The 21,040-nt window shown below is 44.6% G+C and overlaps 1 protein-coding gene across 4 annotated transcripts in view; it reads right to left on the bottom strand.

Annotated features, from left to right (window-relative positions):
* Positions 1-21,040, bottom strand: part of WBP1L (WW domain binding protein 1 like) — a 61,108-nt gene that overhangs the window by 7,816 nt on the left and 32,252 nt on the right. For 3 of the 4 annotated variants that reach the window (XM_025274156.3, XM_006064897.4, XM_006064899.4), the window contains one exon: positions 5,174-5,276. In XM_025274156.3, the coding sequence (XP_025129941.2) occupies positions 5,174-5,276 (103 nt within the window). Of the gene's footprint in view, positions 1-5,173; positions 5,277-16,435; positions 16,514-21,040 lie in introns of those variants that run through there. The other variant, XM_006064898.4, reaches the window with a different exon arrangement.

Genomic DNA, 21,040 nt, shown 5'->3' with positions numbered 1-21,040 from the left:
AGCAGAGATTTTTTTCATGGTTTTCATGTTGGCCAAATATTTCTGGTTCTCCCCCTTCCTGGCATGTGGGCAGGCTTGAATTTCCTGGCCCCCTTATGATTAGGTGACATTTTGGGGCTACTTCAAACTTAACAAATTGAGACTGGAAGTGACAGATGTCACTAAGAGGCCAGAACATTTCTTGCTAATGTGAGATCCTCTGTTAGATTCCCTTCTGCTACAGCAAGTCATAACATTCTAGACTGAGTTCAGGGTCAGTCTGGCCCCAGAGGATAAAGAAGTAGGAACAAAGCTACCATCCAATCTGTGATGGACACAGAGTGTGAGCAATAAACTTGTTGTTTTAGGACCTCCAGGAGTTTGGACTTGTTTATTACTGAGCATAACCTCTAGCCTATCCAGACTAAGCCTTTATAGGCTCTTCTGGAGGAGAAGATTGCAAATGTTCATCAGATTCTTAAGAGAATCCTTGTTCCAGAAAAAGCCTAAGTTCCACTGAACTAGAAGTCTAATAGAAAAAGAGGTCTTTTCTTTTTTTTTTTTAAAGGAAAAATGAAGCAGGGTGGAAGGAGACTGGGGGAAGAAATGAGACAAGTAGAAGGCATACCTTTGGCAGGGTTACCGCAGTCATATCTAACAGCACCAGAAAACTCACATGTCTACTGAAATTCCATTAGTTGCTTCTTTTCATGTGGTAGCATGGGTAGAAAAACTCTCTCTACTATGTACCATTTGTATGATATTACATGAAGTCTCAAACTGAGCTCCAATTTCTGCATTTCTAATACAGTATCACAAAGTGATAGTATACATCAAAACTAGGGGAAAGCTGATGTGGGAGCAGAAGGGGCCAAGTGGAGTAATGGGGCATTAGCACAGGTCCAGAAGAGCCCCCTAAGGACTGGTCCCACTTGATGGAGTTAATGTGGGAAGACAGAAGGCATTCTTGTCTGACCCTCACACAACAGATCCTACTGGATTCTAGGCAAAGCCATGTCCCCACATCTTTAAAAGGGGGACCATCTAGACTAGTCCCTACGGAGTTGTGCAAACTTTTGATCTTTTCACTAGTTTTCACAAACAAGGAGGAAAGTTTTTAAAAGGAAACCCTAAAAGAAAGAGCCACATAGAGAAAGACAGAAGCATGCCCTCCTCCCCAAACATACATCTACCCACAGATTACATTCCCCAGTGACCTCTGAAAGCTGTGACCTCACTGTGGGGCACACTTGTCATGCTAAGCAAAATGGAAAACATGTTTTTAAAAACAATCACAGTCCAATGTAGGAACTGAGTCATGTGCCCTGGAGTTCACTATAAACTTGGGAAAACACCACTCCCCAACTGGCAGGAAATTCCTCATTAGGAAGCCAAAGTATACTGTCCACTAGCTCTCCTCCTACCCCATACGATGGTGGGTATCCCCCTTAGCCCTCGACAGCTCTTAGCAGGAGATCCTTTTCCACTGTGGAAAAGGCCTGAATTTGGGAAATGAAGGCTTCAGAGGACTTGCAACTTCATCAGCAAGTCTGGACAAGTTTCATATTCTAGCTTTGTGACCCTGGTCATTTTGCCTTGACTTCCCTCATCTGTAAAATGGGGAGAATAACAGTTTCTACCTACTTGGTCATTGTGAGGATAATTGAGTTAATGTCCACACGCAGAGTTCTCAAACCTGCACATTCGAGACCCTCCACAATCTGGGCCCACCACCCTCTGGCCTGGCACTTAAGAGTTCTGGAAGAGGGTAGCTTTGTGTGAGGCACACTGACCCCACGACTCAACTACAACTGACTGACTGGTGACTGAACACCCTAGGTCCTGAGAAATGGGCTATGCATATCTGGCAGGGTTGTCCTTAGAGCAGGTTGAGCTGACATGTGTGCAGACTTTACTGGGTGCCCAGCCCACAGCAGAGTTTTATGCACACCAGCACTCTCATCGCCCCTGAGTGAACCCCACGATCCCAGGGAAAAGGTTAATGTGATGCATGATCTCTTCTTTCCCATGGAGCCTTGACCTATGGTGTTTGGCGTTCCTCTGCCTGAGAAGTCATCCTATCCTTCTCCATGTGTTTAAATCTTATCCACCCTTTCTTTAAGGCCTGCTTCAAATGCCACCACCTCCATGCAGCCTGCCTGAATCCTGTCCAGCGAAAGCAAATTCTCCTAGCACATATGCAGCGGTCCTGGCACACACACTCCACTTTCTACTTTGCATTACTAGTGAGGCATGTTGTATTATCTCCTCTCTCTGCTTAGAGACTCCCTTCTTGATGGAAAGGATTCTGTCTCCCCACATGCTTTAACACAGAAGAGGCCACCTCATCCAGTAGAAACTTGGTTAGAATTGCAAACTCTCAGATCCACCTCAGATCTATTGAATCAAAAACTCTAGGACTTGGGCCCAGAAATCCATGCTTTAATAAGCCCTCCAGGAAATGCAGACGCTTGCCAAAGTCTGAAACCACTGGAATAAGAGTTTGCTGAATAAATGATTGAATGATGATTGAAAGTACAAGAGCCATAAAAATGCATGGGATGATAAGGCCAGGTCTTAAAGCCTCAACCATGGCGGTGGTAAAACAGGACTTTCATTCCTGAACTGATGCAGACCCACTAATGACAATGGCCTATGTTACAAGAGATTAAAACGACCGTGGAGAAAGGGTGCTGGTTGAAGTTTTAGGTCTCTGTGTGTTTATGATGTGCTTGTGTGTCTATGCAAAGTGGGCTCTGCATGTGTGTGTGTGCCAGTCCTCAGCACACAGGAAAATCTGGCTTAGCAGTGGTATGAGGGTTGATGGAAATGGCATTTATTTTTCCCTGAGGCCTTCCCAGTAGGCAACTATGGTTAAAAAGGTACTCTGACAAAAACTCTGCCAAGGGTTTCCTGGCTGAGATCTTTTCCTTCCAAAGGAAAAAGAAAAAAGAATAACCCAAAGCCCATTATTTTCAGGCAGAGTTCAAAGGCAATTAGAGAGAACAGGGTTCAGAGTGACCAGAAGCACAGTTCCCATGAGAACTGAAAGCGCTCATTCCTACACTTGACCTCCCTCCTCTCCACATCAGGCCGAGGCCAGGCCCTCAAGAAGGAGAAAAACCAAAGAATTCTGGAGAGAGGCACAACGCTTACTGGGCATCTTCTGACCAAAAAGCCATTTCTGGGCACAAAGAGGAAGTTGGGCTTTTAGTCTCTCTTGAGAACTTGGCAGGCACGGGCCATCTTGTAGAGGGGTGAGTCTTTCCTCCCCGGCCAGACTGGTCTCTGTCTGGCCTCCTTCTTTCCCCAGCTAACCACGACTGGAGAAGTGATTAGTCACTGTGCAGCTCTTCCCCTGGCTTTCTTTAGGCCCGTGGAGTGAAGTGCCTGGTTCCCAGACCACCTGCCTCCCTGACACCTGTGTCTTGCATCTCCCTGTCCCCATCACCCCAACTCTAGCCTTGGCATTCATGACCCAATTCTGGTGGCTACTGAGTCTGTTCCGCCAACACCTCAGGAGACTCTGTCAATCTGAGATGGGGGCCATCGGCAACTCCATCCTTTCCGCAACTGATGCCGCCTGGGCCGGGCCCCAGAAAAACAAACCGCAGCTCTGTGGCTTTTTGGCAGCCCAGCTTTGACTTTTGTTTTAATAAGGGGTGAAAGGGAGAATTTGAACCCTGTGGTTATCTGCATTTTAAAACATTTAAACAGTCTGTCCACCTGCCTGGCACTTTGTGTTTCTCCAGTGAGTCTCTCAGCCCCACCCCTTCTAAAATAGCACCGACAACTCCAGGCCTGCCTGTGCTGCTGCTGCTTATGTACTTGGAGGACTGATGGGGACATTTTGGACCCTGTTCTCTCCTTGGGAAGGAGTCTGCCCTTAATCATCCCTGGAATTCCTCAGAGAGGCAGAAAAGCCAATCATCAAAAGGGAAGTACGAGGGTGAGGAGAGGTCTTTTTTGTAGGAACCACTCCCACTGGCTACAAGCTCGTTTGCATTCAGAAGGAGAAGCTTCCCAGCCAAGAGTCTAATTTCCTTTCCATTTTAAACAACAGCCTTTCTAGCTGCTTTCTGACATATACCTGATGTGGGGTGAATGGGGAGATCAGAAAGGAGAAGGGGGAAAAGGGCAGAGGTGGAGGTGATGGCAAGGATGTGAAGCAAGCAGCAAAGGTTGTCTTCACATGGAGGGAGTGATGGGGGCTTATAATTCTCTGGGAAAACAATCTACTGCCTCCTCTATCAACGGACAGCTTGAGAACCACTGTAGTGCTGGTCACCTGGCAACGCTCTGCCCTCAGGACTCTCCCATCCTCCCCCCTTCTTTGTTCAGTATCCCCAGTGTCTCATCTGAGTTTCAGGAAGATCAGAGTACAAAGTGCTTCAGTGAACTCTCTGAGTGTAGGTCACTCCCTGAAGCCCAGGGCATTGTCCCCATCCTTGTACAACTCAAGAAGGTGCAAGTGGTCCTGGCCTCCACCGAGCCAGTGACAAGGTGGTGGAGCTGACAACTCAAAATGTCTTTGGGTTGATGGTAACAGGTTAGGTGGACTGAGAAGCCTCCAGACAGTTCAGTTTGCAATCTGGGGAAGGAACAAAGGGGGCTGAACCTCTATTCCTCCTCTCCAGGAGGGCTCTGTTAGCTACGACCTAAGGAAAGATCCCACTGAGAGGGACCCTCAGAAACAGAGGCGGCTCCTTGAGGATCTGTGGGGAATTGGGAAGTCCTGGTGTTTTGTTTTTTTTTAACAAGAAAATGGCATTACAGCTATCCAGACAGCAGCCCGGCATCCACAGCAGCTTGGCTGCTGCAAACCTCTCTTTGCAAAGATGGGGAGTCTGGGCAGCCTGGCCTGTGAGAGGGCATAAGCTGTCATCACTGCTTGGCACACCCTGGAGAGGGCATCCAAGAGAATCCCACTCAGAAGCTTCTGCAGCAGATGTGCTAACCATGGCCTCTTAGGAGGGCTCAGACCATATTTTCCAGTCTTTAGCTCATGGTGTCCAAAGAGCACCGGAGTGCTCCTCCTCTACAGAGGGATTGCTTCCAGAACCTAGCAGAGTCTGCTCGCCAACACTGCCACCGACAGAGTAGGAACAAGGCTGACCAGCTTTCAGTTTCCCAATAAGCAGAGGAGGTGAACTGAGGCGGCTGGACATCAAGAAGCCCCCAGGCAAGGACTTACACCAGAGTTCATAGTAGTAGTTGCAGCACTGAGACTGTCCACAGCAGTGTCCTGTGTCACAGATGTAGCTTTGATTGTTGGTACCCACGCAGGTTTCCTTATCCTGAAAGAAATTTAAAATTTTAGCACATTGAATTATAGCTTTTAAATACCACTTTTCTTCTCATAGGGCTTCCTTGGTGGCTCAGTTGGTAAAGAATCTGCCTACAATGCAGGAGACCCGGGTTCAATCCCTAGGTCAGGAAGATCCCTTGGAGAAGGAAATGTCAACCCACTCCAGTATTTTTGCCTGGAGAATTCCATGCACAGAGGAGCCTGGCGGGCTACAGTCCATGGAGTCACAAAGAGTCAGACACGACTGAGCGACTAACACTTTCTTCTTATCCCCCTCTTTCTGGTCACCTATCCATCCTCCACCAAACAGTCTGTACCAATATTTACTCCATTGAGAAAAAAAAAAAAAGAAGACCCACGCAACAACAGCAGATTTAAGAAAAATAATATGGCTTATTAAAGAGGGAAGAAGATTCAGTACACAAAGCCAAGTGGTAAAGAGCAGAGTTCTCAGAGAGAAAAACAGAGCAGAGTCCTCCTTGCTTTATGTCCAAGCTGAAGCACTCCATGTTCTGATGCTAATTTAGCCCATAAGACGGTCATGATTCTCCTGTAACTGGCTGTACATTTTAAATAAAACCAGCTTCTCTGTGAAAGTTCCTGGAATAATTAAGGCAGTACGTATTCTAGGATTAGCATCTGGTCAGCCAGTCCATCCTCCCTTTAAAACACTTGATTTCCAAGGTTAATTACAGCGTGATTCAAAAGAAGGCTAAAAAACCTGCTATTTATTAAAATTCTTCAGTCTTAAGAGTGACTTGCTTAGGTGACCTAATGCAGTTTCAATTTGCTAGATCTTTTTTTGCTTATCAGATGATCCCTTAATAATCTTGACTGGATCTAGGATTCACACTGTCCCTTGTCAGGGACAGCTATAGAAAGGGCACTGCTGAGTAACCATCTAGCATTTTGCCAAATTCTATTCACAGCACTGGTGAATGGGAATAGAGGTGGAAGGGTTTATTTTATATTTCACAGTTAAGATATGAAACTTAAATAAACTTCAGTAAGTTTATATATAAGCTTTATAACTTATTTATAAATAAGTTTATAATAACTTAAATAAACTTCAGCCTCAAATGTCCTCTGGGCCACAGTGCATGAGACCTATTAAGATGTGGCTTTCAACATTTCTTTATCCTAAAGAAGCAACACAGTCATTGACTGGACACCGTCTCTGTGCCGGACACTGGGCTGGGTATGAGAGACATGAAGATGAATAAGACACTGTCCCTAACCTCAAGGAGCACAGTTAGGAAGGGAAAAAACCCTGCTCAGCAAAGAAACCAAAACCACAGTATTGTATTTGCTGCTACTCAGGCTGACCCTGCCCACAGTGTACATCCGGGCGGACGCCTGCCAGTGGAAATTCAAGCCACATAGTTGGTTCCTGTTCTCTGGGCCCTGCTCTACTACACTGTCTACTTGGCCAAGGATATAAACAAAGCAATCCAGAGACTGTCTACAGGGCTAGAGGCTGGGGACCTGAAGCCACAGGGCGAAGACAAAAGAAAAGGCATGGCTAAAACTCAGATCCCTGGCTCAGAGCGTGTTTCCACCACATCCTCAGGTGTTTCCTGGTCTTTAAGAGTCTTACACCCTGGTGCAAAGGGGTTTAGGAAGAAGGAAACATGGGCACGACATCTGTTGATTCTGACGACAGTTTTGTGACAGCGCTGCACACAGAACCCTACTGTTGCCTCCCCACGTCCACCGTAAGGAAAATGGCGCACCTAGAAGGTGGCTGTCCGCTAGGATGCCTCCTCTGAGGCTGACGCATGTGGAGAAAGCAGATCTGCGCTCGATGCTTTTGCCAGAACACACCTCCCCTGACTTCAGAGCAAAACACTGCTTTCCTAAGGACATGAAAAAGTTTCTCCCAAGTTTACCAGTCCCTGAAATGCCATTCTTCTGGCCTGACTCACAAGAGCACAGTTCAAACTGTCCACATAGTTTCGAAAAGAGGCTGTGTTGCCTACACCTCAAGACATGAAAGAATCCAGTGACACTTCTGCCTCAAAAAATTTTATCAGATGAGGTCCAGGCTTGGAACACAGGGTGGTCAACTGGTCCTCTGTGAGGCAAGAAATGGAATGTGTTTGAAATCTAAACATGTGGCATCTTAATGACCTACTGGTGTCAGGTTTTTTCTTGGCTTTCCCATTCACCGAGACAGGAAGCCTGGTATAAACAGAACCCTGCTCTTTTCCCTGCTCTCCTTCCACTTTCCCCAGGACAGCGGACTGTGACAGCATCATTTAACTCAGTTTCCCAAATACATTTTAACCTAGGATATCTCATCCCCTGTTCTCCTCTCCTCAAATAGAGTCCCCAAGTTGTCTAGGATGGTCTTGGTTATGGGAACTGTCATTTTCTGCTACAGGAGGAAGGGAAATAGGTGGGCAGTTAAAGAAGAAGAGACATGGACTCACGGACCTTTACAAGGAAGAAATGATGGATTAAGAGAGTAGTGAGATGTGAGCATGATGAGCTCCTCCAGAGAAAGACCTACTGCTAGGAGAAGAAAATCCAGAAGCCTTGGGTTTGGTCCTAGCTCCGCCATTACCGAGGAACAGGACTCTGGGGAAGTCACTCACTCAGCGGCCCAAGAGCTAGTTAAGATGCTCACTCATGTCTCCTTCATCCTGAAGAGTCTACCAGCCTACCCACCTCCCATTCCTTTCAGCAGCTGCTGCTGCTGCTAAGTCGCTTCAGTCGTGTCGGACTCTGTGCGACCCCATAGACGGCAGCCCACTAGGCTCCCCCGTCCCTGGGATTCTCCAGGCAAGAACACTGGAGTGGGTTGCCATTTCCTTCTCCAATGCATGAAAGTGAAAAGTGAAAGCGAAGTCGCTCAGTTGTGTCCGACTCTTAGAGACCCCATGGACTGCAGCCTACCAGGCTCCTCTGTCCACGGGATTTTCCAGAGTGGGGTGCCTTTTGGCAGCAGCCAATGCAAAAGTTCCTGTAACCTGTGTCTCCTCTCAGTCAAAGCAAAGAATAGAGGTGTGCAAATGTTGCTTGCTGCTCTTCTACCCTTCCCTGTAGGAGGAAGTCACCCAGAGGGCTCTCAGGGATCTCCAGGCAGCTCAAGATCCAAATGGTCAAGATTCAGTCAGATCTGGGTTCAAAGTTTGGCTCTCACACTATGTTTATTAACTGTGGTAACTTCGGTAGTAACTGAGCCCCTCTGAGCTCTTAATATCAATGTTATTCTCTGAGTCATTATTGCTGGGCATGAAAGCCCATTCAATAAGGAGCACTTTGCATTCAATGAGAGAGCATTCAATAAAGAGCACTGTGCATTCACTTAGAACTATTTCTCAGAACAGTAAAGCTCACTGGCAATGTGGGCTGCTTCAGACATAAAGAATAGAAAAAGGAACTGGACAGAATGCAATGGAAAGTTCAAATATGAAAAATTCTCAGCACTCTTCATGAGTATCCTTTGCTTTTCTTCCAAGCATCTCCAAGGACTATACACAAATTACATTGTTTAGGCTAAGTCTCAAGTGGGAAGTTAATATCCCACCCCTCCCCTCCCCTCCTCAAGAGTGAATGAGAGAAAAAACTGTGCCCTTCCTATGGGCAAGAGCTCTGTCTCCTTAATCCCCATCCCCAACTCCAAGAATGGGCACAGTGCTGGGCACACAAAGGTTTGGTGAATGAAACAATGGCTATGCAGCCTCCATGAAGGCAGAATGAGCTGGGGTGAATAATACTGAGTACCTGCTATGTGCTAGGCACTGTTCTAAATTCCTTACAAGAGGATGACGTGGGTAGTAAAAGAGAACTGAAGTCAAGAGAGGCTAAGTAACTTGCCTGAGGCCATGCAGCTAGCTAATTCATCTGACTCCAGATCCTGAGCTTTTAACTAATAAACTAGAACATCCTTGGTTTAAGTTATTCTTCTTCACTTGCTATTAACACTTTAGATGCTTAAATAAATCCACTAAAATCCCCAAACAATCAACATTTTGTCTTTGATGGAAAAGATAAGGTCCCTGCCCTTAAGGAGCTCTTTGACTTTGGGAACATTTTCTACTTGGCAGTGAGGAGGGGCAACACACTTGGGGCTCCACCCTTCTTTGCTTGAAAGGTCATTATTTTCACACACGAATTTTCTGAAAAGTTAAATGGTGTTTCATCCCATTGTGGAACATGGGGCCTTCACCCGTTCCTTCAACATTTATTGAGTACCTACCCTGCACCAGCACTGAAATAGCAGTGGGGAACACAATGGGTAAATAAAAGGTGAAACGTGTGACTTCCCTGGTGGACAAGTGGTTAATAATCCACCTCCCAATGCAGGAGACACGGGTTCAATCCTTGGTCCGAGGATTTCACATGCTGTGGGGCAACTGAGCCCATGCACTACAACTACTGAGTCTACACTCTAGAGCCTATGAGCCACAACTACTGAGCCTGCCTGCTGCAACTACTTAAATCTGAGCACCCCCAAGCCCGTGCTCTGAAACAAGAGAAGCCACTGCAATGAGAAGTCTGCGTACCACTAGAGAGTAGCCCAACTTGCTACAACTAGAGAAAGCCTGCACGCAGCAATGAAGACCCAGCCCAGGCAAAAAGAAATAAATAAAATGTTAAAATAAAATAAAACAAGCTTAAAAATATATAAATAAATAAAGGTCTTTACCCTCATGGAGCTTAAAGTCTAACAAAAGATGATAAAGTAATCATACACATAAAACTGCAAGTAGGAAGGAAAAACACCTCATTTGGTAATAGTTTACAACAGAAACTAGTTAAGGAGGTCCAGACAGCTGTGAGGAAGGTAAGCCTGAACTGAGACTGCCAGGATGGTTAGAAAGTTAGTAGCCAAGGAAGAGGGGTGGGAAGAACAAAGGAAACAGTACAAGGAAAGTCCTTCAGCTGGAGATGCTTGAAAAAGTAGGTAGGGAGTTAGGTGAGTGGGGGTAAGATGAGATTCGCATTTTAAAGATACTTCTCAGCAACGTTTCATTTGCACAAACTCCTGGCCCCAAAATACAAGAAATGTAGACTTGTCAAAAAGGAACTTTGAGTGAATAACACATGCTCTTATGCTGAGGCCTTTCACCTCAGAATAACTGTGGTGATGACCCTCAAAATTCTCATTTGTTATAGGTGTGATTTCTGGTAGCACAGTGACCAGCTGCTCTAAGAAACAGGGCATATATGGTCACCAAACAAAAAGCACAGGCAGGAAGAACCAGTGAGCTAGACCAACACTGAACTGGAAAGAACATTTTCACAATGGAAAAGGATGAATAGTATGTCTTTGCACATATGCAAAAAATTATCTCATCTCTTTGGCGGCAGCATAAACTATGGGACTAACATCATTTTCCTTAAGAGTTTCCATGTCTTTGAGTTGCTATTCTTAGCTGAGCCACTGTAAAGGTCAATTTAATCAGTGTAAGAACTTCCAAAATGCCAGCATAAAAAGAGACACTGGGCAATAATAGTTCCCCAGGGATGGTTTTAATTTGCCGATTTATGGGGCTGGAAAACCCTGCTAGCAACTGGCAACAGCATCTTCATGCCCTTAGGAAAGCATTAACGTTTAATAGTGAAAAATAGGAAAACTGAAATCCTTCACAAGTTGCTAAATCACAAACGCTAAATCTCTTGGCTGTTGGATACTAGTGAATTTGGAGCACCATCTCTGGCCTTCTCCTCAGGGAAGAGGAATGGTTTCCTAATGGAAACACCCATTTCTAAAACTGAATAACAAATATGTATTGATATCACTTTCTTCACAAGCCGGGCATTGTGTTAGATGCTACAGCTACTGCACTGAGCAAGAGAATCTAGGGGGAAAGATCTTGCTTCTGATGATATGGCTGAGTAGGTAACTTTAAAAATATCATAATATTATTTTAATTATATAGCTGAAAGCAAGGAAGAACCCCAGGGCCAAAAATGTTGGGGGTGGGGAACTAGAAACTACAGTGATAAATGAGATCAAGCCTTTCCAGTGGCTGTGGAAAGGAGCTGTTTTATTTTCTTGAGCCCACCTAAAACAGGCACTTGAACCTGAGTTCCAATGTAAGGTGAAGACCCTCAAAGAGAGAAAGCAGACTAGAAAAAAGAGCCCACTGGCACACAGCAACAATAAGAAAGGTCTAAATTGAAAGGAAAAAAGTATCTCTTCTAGTAATCTGTAACTACAAGCCTTTCCACAGGCTATTGAGATCTGAACTATTGAGAGCTGAGTGCCAAAGAATTGATGCTTTTGAACTGTGGTGTTGGAGAAGACTCTTTTCAGAGTCCCTTGAATTGCAAGGAGATCCAACCAGTCAATCCTAAAGGAAATCAGTCCTTAATATTCACTGGAAGGACTGATGCTGAAGCTGAAACTCCAATCCTTTGGCCACCTGATATGAAGAACTGACTCACTGGAAAAGAACCTGATGCTGGAAAAGATCGAAGGCGGGAGAAGGGGACAACATCAGAGGATGAGATGGTTGGATGGCATCACCGATGCAATGGACATGAGTTTAAGCAAACTCCAGGAGCTGGTGATGGACAGGGAAGCCTGGAGTGCTGCAGTCCATGGGATTGCAAAGAGTCAGACACGACTGAGGGACTGAACTCAGTTGAACTACATAGTCTGAGAATCTCCAGGCCAGAAGTTTAACACAAAAAAGCAGTCCCAGAATGAGACATCTGGCAGAAGAAATGTAAAATTCTAAAGAGACTGCCGGGGTCCAGCCCCGGCTGGTCCAGGGTATTCGAAGCGGGGACGGCGTCGGCGAGGGTAAGGATACAATAGCTTCAATTAGATATTAATTAAAGATATAAAGAGTAATAGAATGAGGATAGCTCAGTAGGAAAATTCAGTGGAAAAAAGAGGCTGAGTAGCTTGGTTTACGCGGGAGACCAATAAAACTTCAAGACAAGAAGTTTGCACCACTTACGTAGGCCGCAGGCGTCCTTCCGTTCTCCCGAAGGAGAGGAGACACTGAGGCCTCCCCGGTCGGATCTTAGAAGCCCAGGCATAATTAGCAAGCATGGTGGGTTCCGCGCTCCAGATGGAGACTCAGCCAGAATTTGAAAGAGAGAGCGACATGGGGAGACCAAGTTTCAGTGAACAAGGCCCGCACTTTATTTTCCAAAGTAGTTTTTATACCTTAAGTTGTGTATAGAGGATAATGGGGGAAGGGGTGGAGTCATGCAAGGACAGCAGTTCCTGGTCCTAATCGAAGCCAGGCTTTCAAACTTATCATATGCAAAAGTTCAGGTGAATTACATCATCTTCTGGCCAGGAGGCCTGTTAACATTTTAAGAAACTTATCTTTCCCTAAAGGTGATTATTCCAAAGTCAGGCACCAGCCTCCAAAAAAGCATTGGACAAAGCTGCATTTTACATTTCTATACACCCATTATATCAATCAATACACTGCCAAGGACACAGTAGGTAAGGAGTATGGAGACTTAGCAGCAAACATTGGCCCAACAAGTGAAAAACCCTTCACCAATACAATTTCTAATCAATCTTTTAACTACTCAAAGGAATCTGTGCTTAGGCAGTTTAGAACATCTCCTGCCTCTCACAGTTGGGAGGCTCTGAACAATCACATGTGGCTGGAAAAACCTATTCAGGCAGGCTAGAGGATTTCCAAAGGAGTTTGTAGGTTAAACACTGTCACACCCAGGAATTATTAACTGGAGCTGTAAGCTAACTCTTTTTTTCAGAGAGAGGTAGTGGGGGACAGCCCCCCGTAAAGTCAGAGGTGTAGGTGAAAGCACAAAGCAGAAAGTAGTCAGACTCTGGTTTAGGGGGTAGATGCTTGAGAATTTCCAGGGGGACTCCTGAGGCTCGATCCCGCCTTTGCGTATGCCGAGCCTCCTTCCTCATGACCTTTGTCATGGGGGGAGTTCCTCACGCTGGCTCCCCGGCAGTGATAGAATTCCAGTTGAGCTATTCCAGATCCTGAAAGATGATGCTGTGGAAAGTGCTGCACTCAATATGCAATATGCACTCAATATGCAATATGCCGGCTCCCGGCAAGAGACCTACCCTCAATCACAGCACGAAAGATGCCCACGAATAAAGCTCTCTGCTGAAGATGAGCGCAAGCAAAATGTAAAAACTATGTAAAAATACAAACAAGATGTGGGAAATTCAATTAATAGCAGGGTAAGACTCTCCAAAAAAACCTTAATAGAATGATCAGATAAACTGTAATACATATACATATTTCAAATGATTAAAGCCAAAAATAAAAAATGAAAAACATGAGAAAAGAACATACTAAAAAAGAAACAATGACCAAATGGATTTCAGGAAAAAATACAACTTGTAGAAAAATAGTTATTAAAATTAAAATTCAACAGATGGTTTACACAGAGATTAGACCATGGTAAAGAGAGAATCAGTAGACTGGAAAGCAGATCTGAGAAAATTACCAGCAACCAGCTTCTACCAATTAAGAGAAAACACAAAAATGGAAAATAAGAAATAAGACACTAAAGAAGGAAAGAAGAAAATGGAGTCAATATTTAAAGAGACAACTGATTAAAGATGGAATTTTCAGACAATAATAAACTCATATCTGGGCATATTGTTTGAAAGTGGAGAACAACCAAGACAAAAAAGATCTTAAATATATTCCAGTGAGGGAAGACTGAAAATTAACAAGTGAAATTAGAATTTAAAGTACTAATAAGCTTCATTAAGATATTAAAACAGGATAATAGGACAAAGGGCTTTAGATGAGGCAGTCAGGAAATGCCTCCTTAAGAAGGTGATGTCTGAGTTGAGCCCTGAATGATGAGAAGGAGCCAGCTTAAGCAGATCTGTGGGAAATGTGTTCTAGGCAGAGAGAATGTAAAGTACATGCCAAGACACCAATGCAAGAATGAAACTGGTGTGCTCTAGGAAAAGACAGAAGGCTAGCATGGCTGAGCACAGTGAATCTAAGGAAGAGTAGTGTGAAAGAAAGTACTGAGAATTCAGAATGAGGCCAGACCTCATATGCCTTGTACAACAGACAAGTACCTTTAACTCAGAATCAGCTATTTTTGTTCTATCCTAGACAGACTCTTGGAGGGCATGGCAACCCACTCCAGTATTCTTGCCCAGAGAATTCCATGGATGGACACTGACAGGCTACAGTCCATGGGGTCACAAAGAGTTGAAGTGACTGAACACACTTGCACGTCGAGACAGAATCGCTAAATTCTAAAAACGAAACACTTTCACGTCCTTTGCAAGTGGTCATAAAACATAAATACACTCTGTATAAAGTTTTGTGAATTTACCTCTATTTTTATAATAAGTTAGTTAAAATCACTTTTCTCCTACTAATAGTTTTAAGGCTGTTTGAAGAGCTGAAGGAAACAGGAACTGCTCAAAGATCCCCCCCCTCCTTTTTTTTCCCAGCTGCTCTGTGCAGCATGCAGGATCTTAGTTCCCCAACCAGGGATGGAACCCATGCCCCCTGCACTGGAAGCACAGTCTAAATCAATGGACCACCAGGGAAGTCCCCAAGGGTGGGAGGACATTTCAGAAGAGCTGGGGATGAAGGAAAGTAAAGTGAGGCAGAGGGATGATTCTACAGGAGTCCTGGCCCATTGTTTCCCAGGTGTTTCTCTAGTCTCCCTTTGACAGTAGGGACTGTCACATTCTCCTTTTGTATTCTTCCCAAGGTATATTACACATGACAATTACTCCTTTAAGCTTTGCTAGCTATGGTTTCTTCCTTTCTAATAAGGGGCAAGCCCCTGCTAAGATGTGAACCAAGATTCTGTTTTGTATGCACTAGGGTACTAGGAATGGATTTTTATGCTATTTTGTTGAGCTCAGTCATTTTCCGGAAGGACAAACAGCCTGGGCATGCTTCTCTAATCAAGCCAATAAATCTAATCTGGTAAGATTCAACCTCAGCCCTCAGATTTGATAGTGTGCTTTACCCCTTAAGGGCTCAAAGCTCCAGCTTCCTGGCTAGGAGCACCCAGTCTCCCATACGCTGGTTGTAAAGTACTTTAAAGGGTAAAGCTAAACCCTGGAGCTAGTGACACACTTGGAAAAAGCCTACAACCAATGTGGGGAGCTGCTTCAAGATTTGGCAGCAGTGTGTGCTGCTGAAGGAGTTTCTGGGACCCCTGTTGCAGTAGGGACTTGGTCCCTGTATGTCAACCTGTGAGGGTCTCCTAAACAATTCTCTGTAGGACTCTCAAGAGACTGACTCTCTCCAAGAATCTGAGGTAGCACAACACAGTGAATGAGAACAAACCAGGGCATCTCACAAATAAGTGAATCTGTCCTCAAGTGGCCATGAACATATTTAGACAACAAAGGCAACAAAATAGAGACGCATTTCCCAAAGTATGGTCCACAGGCCCCAAATCACTCAGGATATTTGTTAAGAATGTAGACTGAGAACCTCTGGGGGTAGAGGCTGAAGATTTGCCTTTTAAAATACACTCTCCTGAGTGTATACATGTATATGTACAGCTTTGCAGTCCACCTGAAACTCCCAACATTGTTAATCAGCTACAATATACTACACAATAAAAAGTTTTAAAAAAAAAAGCACACTCCCCTGGTTATGCTCACATATATTTAAATTCAACAACCATTGTCCTAAATTTATAACAAACGTACAGCATACACATTTCTTTACCTCTAAAAGTGGAAGAGATAGACTTCCACTATATCTCTTTCTATAATCATAAACACATCCCAACAGTTACCCTCAAGAGTTGTCACTTAGAAACATAGCACATAAAATTACTTATGCTCTCCTGCCTGATTTCATAAAAAAATACAAACAGATCATAATCATAATTTTTTAAAAAGGTGAAAGGTCAGGTAAGCTGCTATCCACACCAGTCCTGCTGCGACCAAAGCTGCACTACAACTGGAGACTCATTAAACAGCCCCCAAACAGAGCAGCCAGCAAAGAAATAAAAACCCATTTCCTGTGTTGCTGTTAGGAACCTGAATAACAAACTCAGAAAAAGCCACTTGATCCTGGTAGGAAAATCCCAGAGCAAAGATCGGAAGTTGCAACATAGACCATGGTTTTATTAAAGGCTACTTGTTGATGTCCCAGTGCATGCAGGCCTGTGGGGTCTGGCCGGTGGTAGCAGCTCAGGACACTGGGTTAACCTGCCACTCTCTCACCCCTGGACACTTACGAGGAAAAACAGTTCTCCCTTGAGGTATCCTGGCAATCCCTCATCAATGGCTTCTTCTGCCATAGAATAAATGCACCGAGAAGTATGCCTTCTTCAGCAAGGGCTGGTGCAAAGCTGAGGGACAAAATAGGAGAGAGCATGTACAAAGCAAGCGGTACTCAGAGAACAGGAAGGCAATTCTACTATAATGTCTCCACAGCTGGTCAGGAGGGCAAGTCCTTGCGTTCTATATTAGCTGTATCACTGCCCCTCCTGTTTGAAAGCAGGGATAGCAAACTGCTCACCCATGGGCCACAAAGGGCCACTACTGAGTTCTACGTCCACGTGGTACCTTTGTTTTACAATAAAAAAGGAAAATGAAATTAACTCTCAACATCTTAAAATGAAAAGGATTCATACAGAAATTCTGATTTCCAGCTTCTGAAAATCCCGGGGCCATAGTAGATAGGGTTACAGATGTACATGGCCTCTAGCTCCACCTCGGCCTCCCCAAAACCCCTACTGTCCAAAAATCCCTACTGTCCAGAAACCGCATCTGCTTGACTCAAGCACGTCACTGCCTAGCCCCTGTGGGCATCTGATGAGCTCCATCTGCTCTCAAGCTCAGTAATACCCCATTCATCCTCTCACTCTGAGGCTAAGGCCTGCTCAGAGGCCCAAATATGAATGGCAGACATCTGAACTCTCTAGACCGAGGCTCCAGCTACATCTTACAAGTGCCACACAAAACAGGTACCTAGACAAAGAGGAGGGTCCCTCTTCTCGGACTCAGGAGACGATCTCTAGCCAGTCAGGAAAACCTCCAGCCACAACACTCAGGAAATGAGACAGAGAACCAAGTTCTGCCCAGTGCCTGTGTTTATCAAGCATCTGGCTGGGCGTTTTTATCCAAGTTAAATATTCCTCTCTTTTTACAGGAAACCAGGAAACCGAGATTCAGAGTGATCACACAGTTAGAACAAGTTTTCTGGATCTAAAGCCTGAATTTTAGTGGGAACAAAACCTGAATGATTAGCAGTTATCCTAAACTTTCATGCTGGATGCTGACAGGCACAAAAATGAAAGATAAGACATGGACTTTGCCTTTGAGGAACGTTGTAATTATTAAACTGTTAGGTTAAAAAAAAAAAAAAGCTTCTGTTTCAGTTCTTATTGCTGAAAATCTTCCTAAAATATTCAGGTTCATTTTGTGCCTCAAATACAGTCCAATCAACAGAATTCATTCCCTTTCCGCCCCCCACCCCCAATAATGTGGCAAAGCCTCAGAGTCATAATTTGAAGCAATGATGGTTATATACACAACACACACATACCTAGTCAGTTTATATAATACGCATTTTTACAGGACTCAAAAGCTTTTCAAATTTCTTGAACAGTCAGCCTCACCTTTGAGCCTGCCAGCCAACACCCAACAAGAGATCAGAAGTGCTACCACCCTTATCTTACAAAGGAGGAACTGACACCTAGCCTAAGGCTGCAGATGACAGAATTGAGACTGTCATAACTCGGATCTCCTGACTTTCGGTTCAGTATTCTTTCTATGACTGGGCCCTAGCTCATCAAAGTCTTTGCTTTACCTTGAACATGTCTTGATCAAATCAAATGATCACTTTGCCCAAAAAGAGGTGCAGTTTTCAAGGGGATATGAAATATTGAAGGTACATGTTAACTTGTTGCTGATGTAATTTGAGAAAGATTCACTACAGTTTCACTGGACAGTGAAGGACATGTGGGGTCTCAGAGCCCTTCTTCACTTTAAGCAAAATTCTAAATGTAACCTTGTTTTTTCCTCAGTAGTTCCATATCACTGCACCAAGCTTTTGTTGGGGGCAAAAGAAATATTAATAATAATGGGACTTGTCTTGTGTGCCTGACTGTCTAAAGACCAGTGCTCAGTCACGTCTGACCCTTTGCAACCCTATGGACTGTAGCCTGCGGCTCTCTGTCCATGGGATTCTCCAGGCAAGAATACTGGAGTAGGTTACCGTGCCCTCCTCCACTAGAGACCAGTACCAGAGATTTATTGCCAGTAGAAAGTTCAAGGAAACCACTGGCTTCTACCTCAACAAAGGGTTACATTAAAAATGTTACCCCTGAGTGAACAGATACAAGACTTCTTAAAATCGTCAGAATCCAGAGGCTGTCTTCAAAAGATTGAATAACCTTAAAGAACTTTCTGAATTTTAAGACCTGACATCTAAAGATTAAGAGAGACACCAGATGATTTAGAAGAAGGGGAATTTAGCATCCCCCTTTTCTGTTATCAAAGATAGATTATAATGCAGGTCAAGAAGCAATAATTAGAACTGGACATGGAACAATGGACTAGTTCAAAATTGGGAAAGGAGTACATCAAGGCTGAATATTGTCACCCTACTTATTTAACTTCTAAGCAGAGTACATCATGCGAAATGCCCTCCCGGATGAAGCACAAGCTGGAACCAAGAGTGCTGGGAGAAATATCAACAACCTCAGATATACAGATGACACCACCCAAACGGCAGAAAAGTGAAGAGGAAGTGAAGAGGAACTAAAAAGTCTCTTGAAGAAGGTGAAAGAGGAGAGTGAAAAAGTTGGCTTAAAACTCAACATTCAAAAAACCAAGATCATGGCATCCAGTCCCATTCCTTCATGACAAACAGATGGGGAGACAATGGAAACAGTGACAGATTTTATTTTCTTGAGCTCCAAAATCACTGTGAATGGTGACTGCAGCCATGAAATTAAAAGACACTTGCTCCTTGGAAGAAAAGCAATGACAAACCTGGACAGCATATTAAAAAGCAGAGACATTACTTTGCTTACAAAGGTCAAAGCTATGGTTTTACCAGTAGTCATGTATGGATATGAGAGCTGGACAATTAAAAAGGATGAGTGCTGAAGAATTGATGCCTTCGAACTGTGATGCTGGAGGAGACTCTTGAGAGTCCCCTGGACTGCAAAGAGATCCAACCAGTCAATCCTAAGGAAATCAATCCTGAATATTCATTGGAAGGACTGATGCTGAAGCTGAAGCTCCAATACTTTGGCCACCTGATGGGAAGAGCTGACTCATTTGAAAAGACCCTGATGCTGGGAAAGATTGAAGGCAGGAGGAGAAGGGGACAACAGAGAATGAGTGAGGTTAGATGGCATCACCGACTCAATGGAGGCAATGGACAGAGTTTGAGTAAACTCTGGGAGAGGGTGAAGGACAGGGAAGCCTGCGGAGCTGCAGTTCATGGGTTCACAAAGAGTCGGACACAACTGAGCGACTGAACAACAACAACAAGGGCCACAGCAATAGGCATCCAGCTTGAAATATGGATTGTTATTAAAATAACTGTAGCCTAATGGTTCTTTAGGGCTCCCCAGGAGGCTCAATGGTAAAGAATCTGCCTGTCAAGCAGGAGATGCAGGTTCCATCCCGGGGGTGGGAAGATCTTCTGGAGAAGGAAATGGCAACCCATACCAGTATTCTTGCCTGGAAAATCACATGGACAGAGGAGACTGATGGGTTATAGTTAGTGGGGTCACAACAGTTGGACATGACTGAGTGACTAAACAACAATTGTTCTTTAAGCTGTATAAAGTTATTGATATTTGGGCGATTCTGAGAGTCTACCCTTCTGGGGGTGGTTGTTCAGATTTTTCAGAGATAAAGTATCAGTTCCAAAAGGGTTTGATTTTATCTACTGGCCATAAAAACTGAACTCTAAACCTGTCCTTGAGAAGGCATAGTTCCTGCTGATTGGGGCAACCAAGATGTTAAGATTCTCAACTTGTGGGCAGATAATGTATATTGCTTAGAAAGCAGCAGGAAAAAGTACCCCTATTTCCTTCCTCTTTATTAGAACATCTCAGTTCACCCATGCTGAGGCCTGTGGCTTGTGACTGCCTCCTGAGCAGAGTGCCACGCACCAAGCAGCAGTAGTTTTCCGCCCATCCTGTCTCCACCTTGGCTCATCAGCCCTTGGTACCCGCAGGATGAATCCCAGAGAGCCGAATCCACAGATGCAGAACCTATGTATGCTGAAAGCCAAGTGCACACAGTTATTTTACATGGAGGCCTTGAGCAGCCTCAGATATTGGTTATCTGCCGGGCTTGTGGAACCAAACTCTCGTGAATACTGAGGGACAACTGTACTGACATTTGAAGTCAGATAATTCGGGGACGACAGAGGATGAGATGGTTGGATGGCATCACCAACGCAATGGACATGAGTTTGGGTGAGGTCCAGGAGTTGGTGTTCGACAGGGAGGCCTGGTGTGCTGCAGCTCATGGGGTCACAAAGAGTCGGACACAACTGAGCAACTGAACTGAACTGAACTGAATTCTTTGCTGCAGCGACCCTCCTGTGCATTATAGGATGTTCAGCAGCATCCCTGGCCACTATCCACTAGATGCCAGTATCAACACCCCACTCCACCCCTGGCTACTTGTTGCGACAATCAACAATGTCCAAACACTGGTAAAAGTCCCCTGGGGAGGGGACAAATTGCCCTTAGTTCAGAACCACCATTCCAGCCAAACTGAACCACACAACTCAGTGCAGAATCGTGTGGCATCCAGTCTTTGTCACCTGATTGTCCTTTGGGCTCCCCGACCACTCTGTAAATTCCCTA

Source organism: Bubalus bubalis, chromosome 23 (assembly GCF_019923935.1).
Source record: "Bubalus bubalis isolate 160015118507 breed Murrah chromosome 23, NDDB_SH_1, whole genome shotgun sequence".
Lineage (NCBI taxonomy): Eukaryota > Metazoa > Chordata > Mammalia > Artiodactyla > Bovidae > Bubalus > Bubalus bubalis.
The sequence above is the reverse complement of the archived record's forward strand: the minus strand, read 5'-3'. Positions and strand labels throughout refer to the sequence as shown.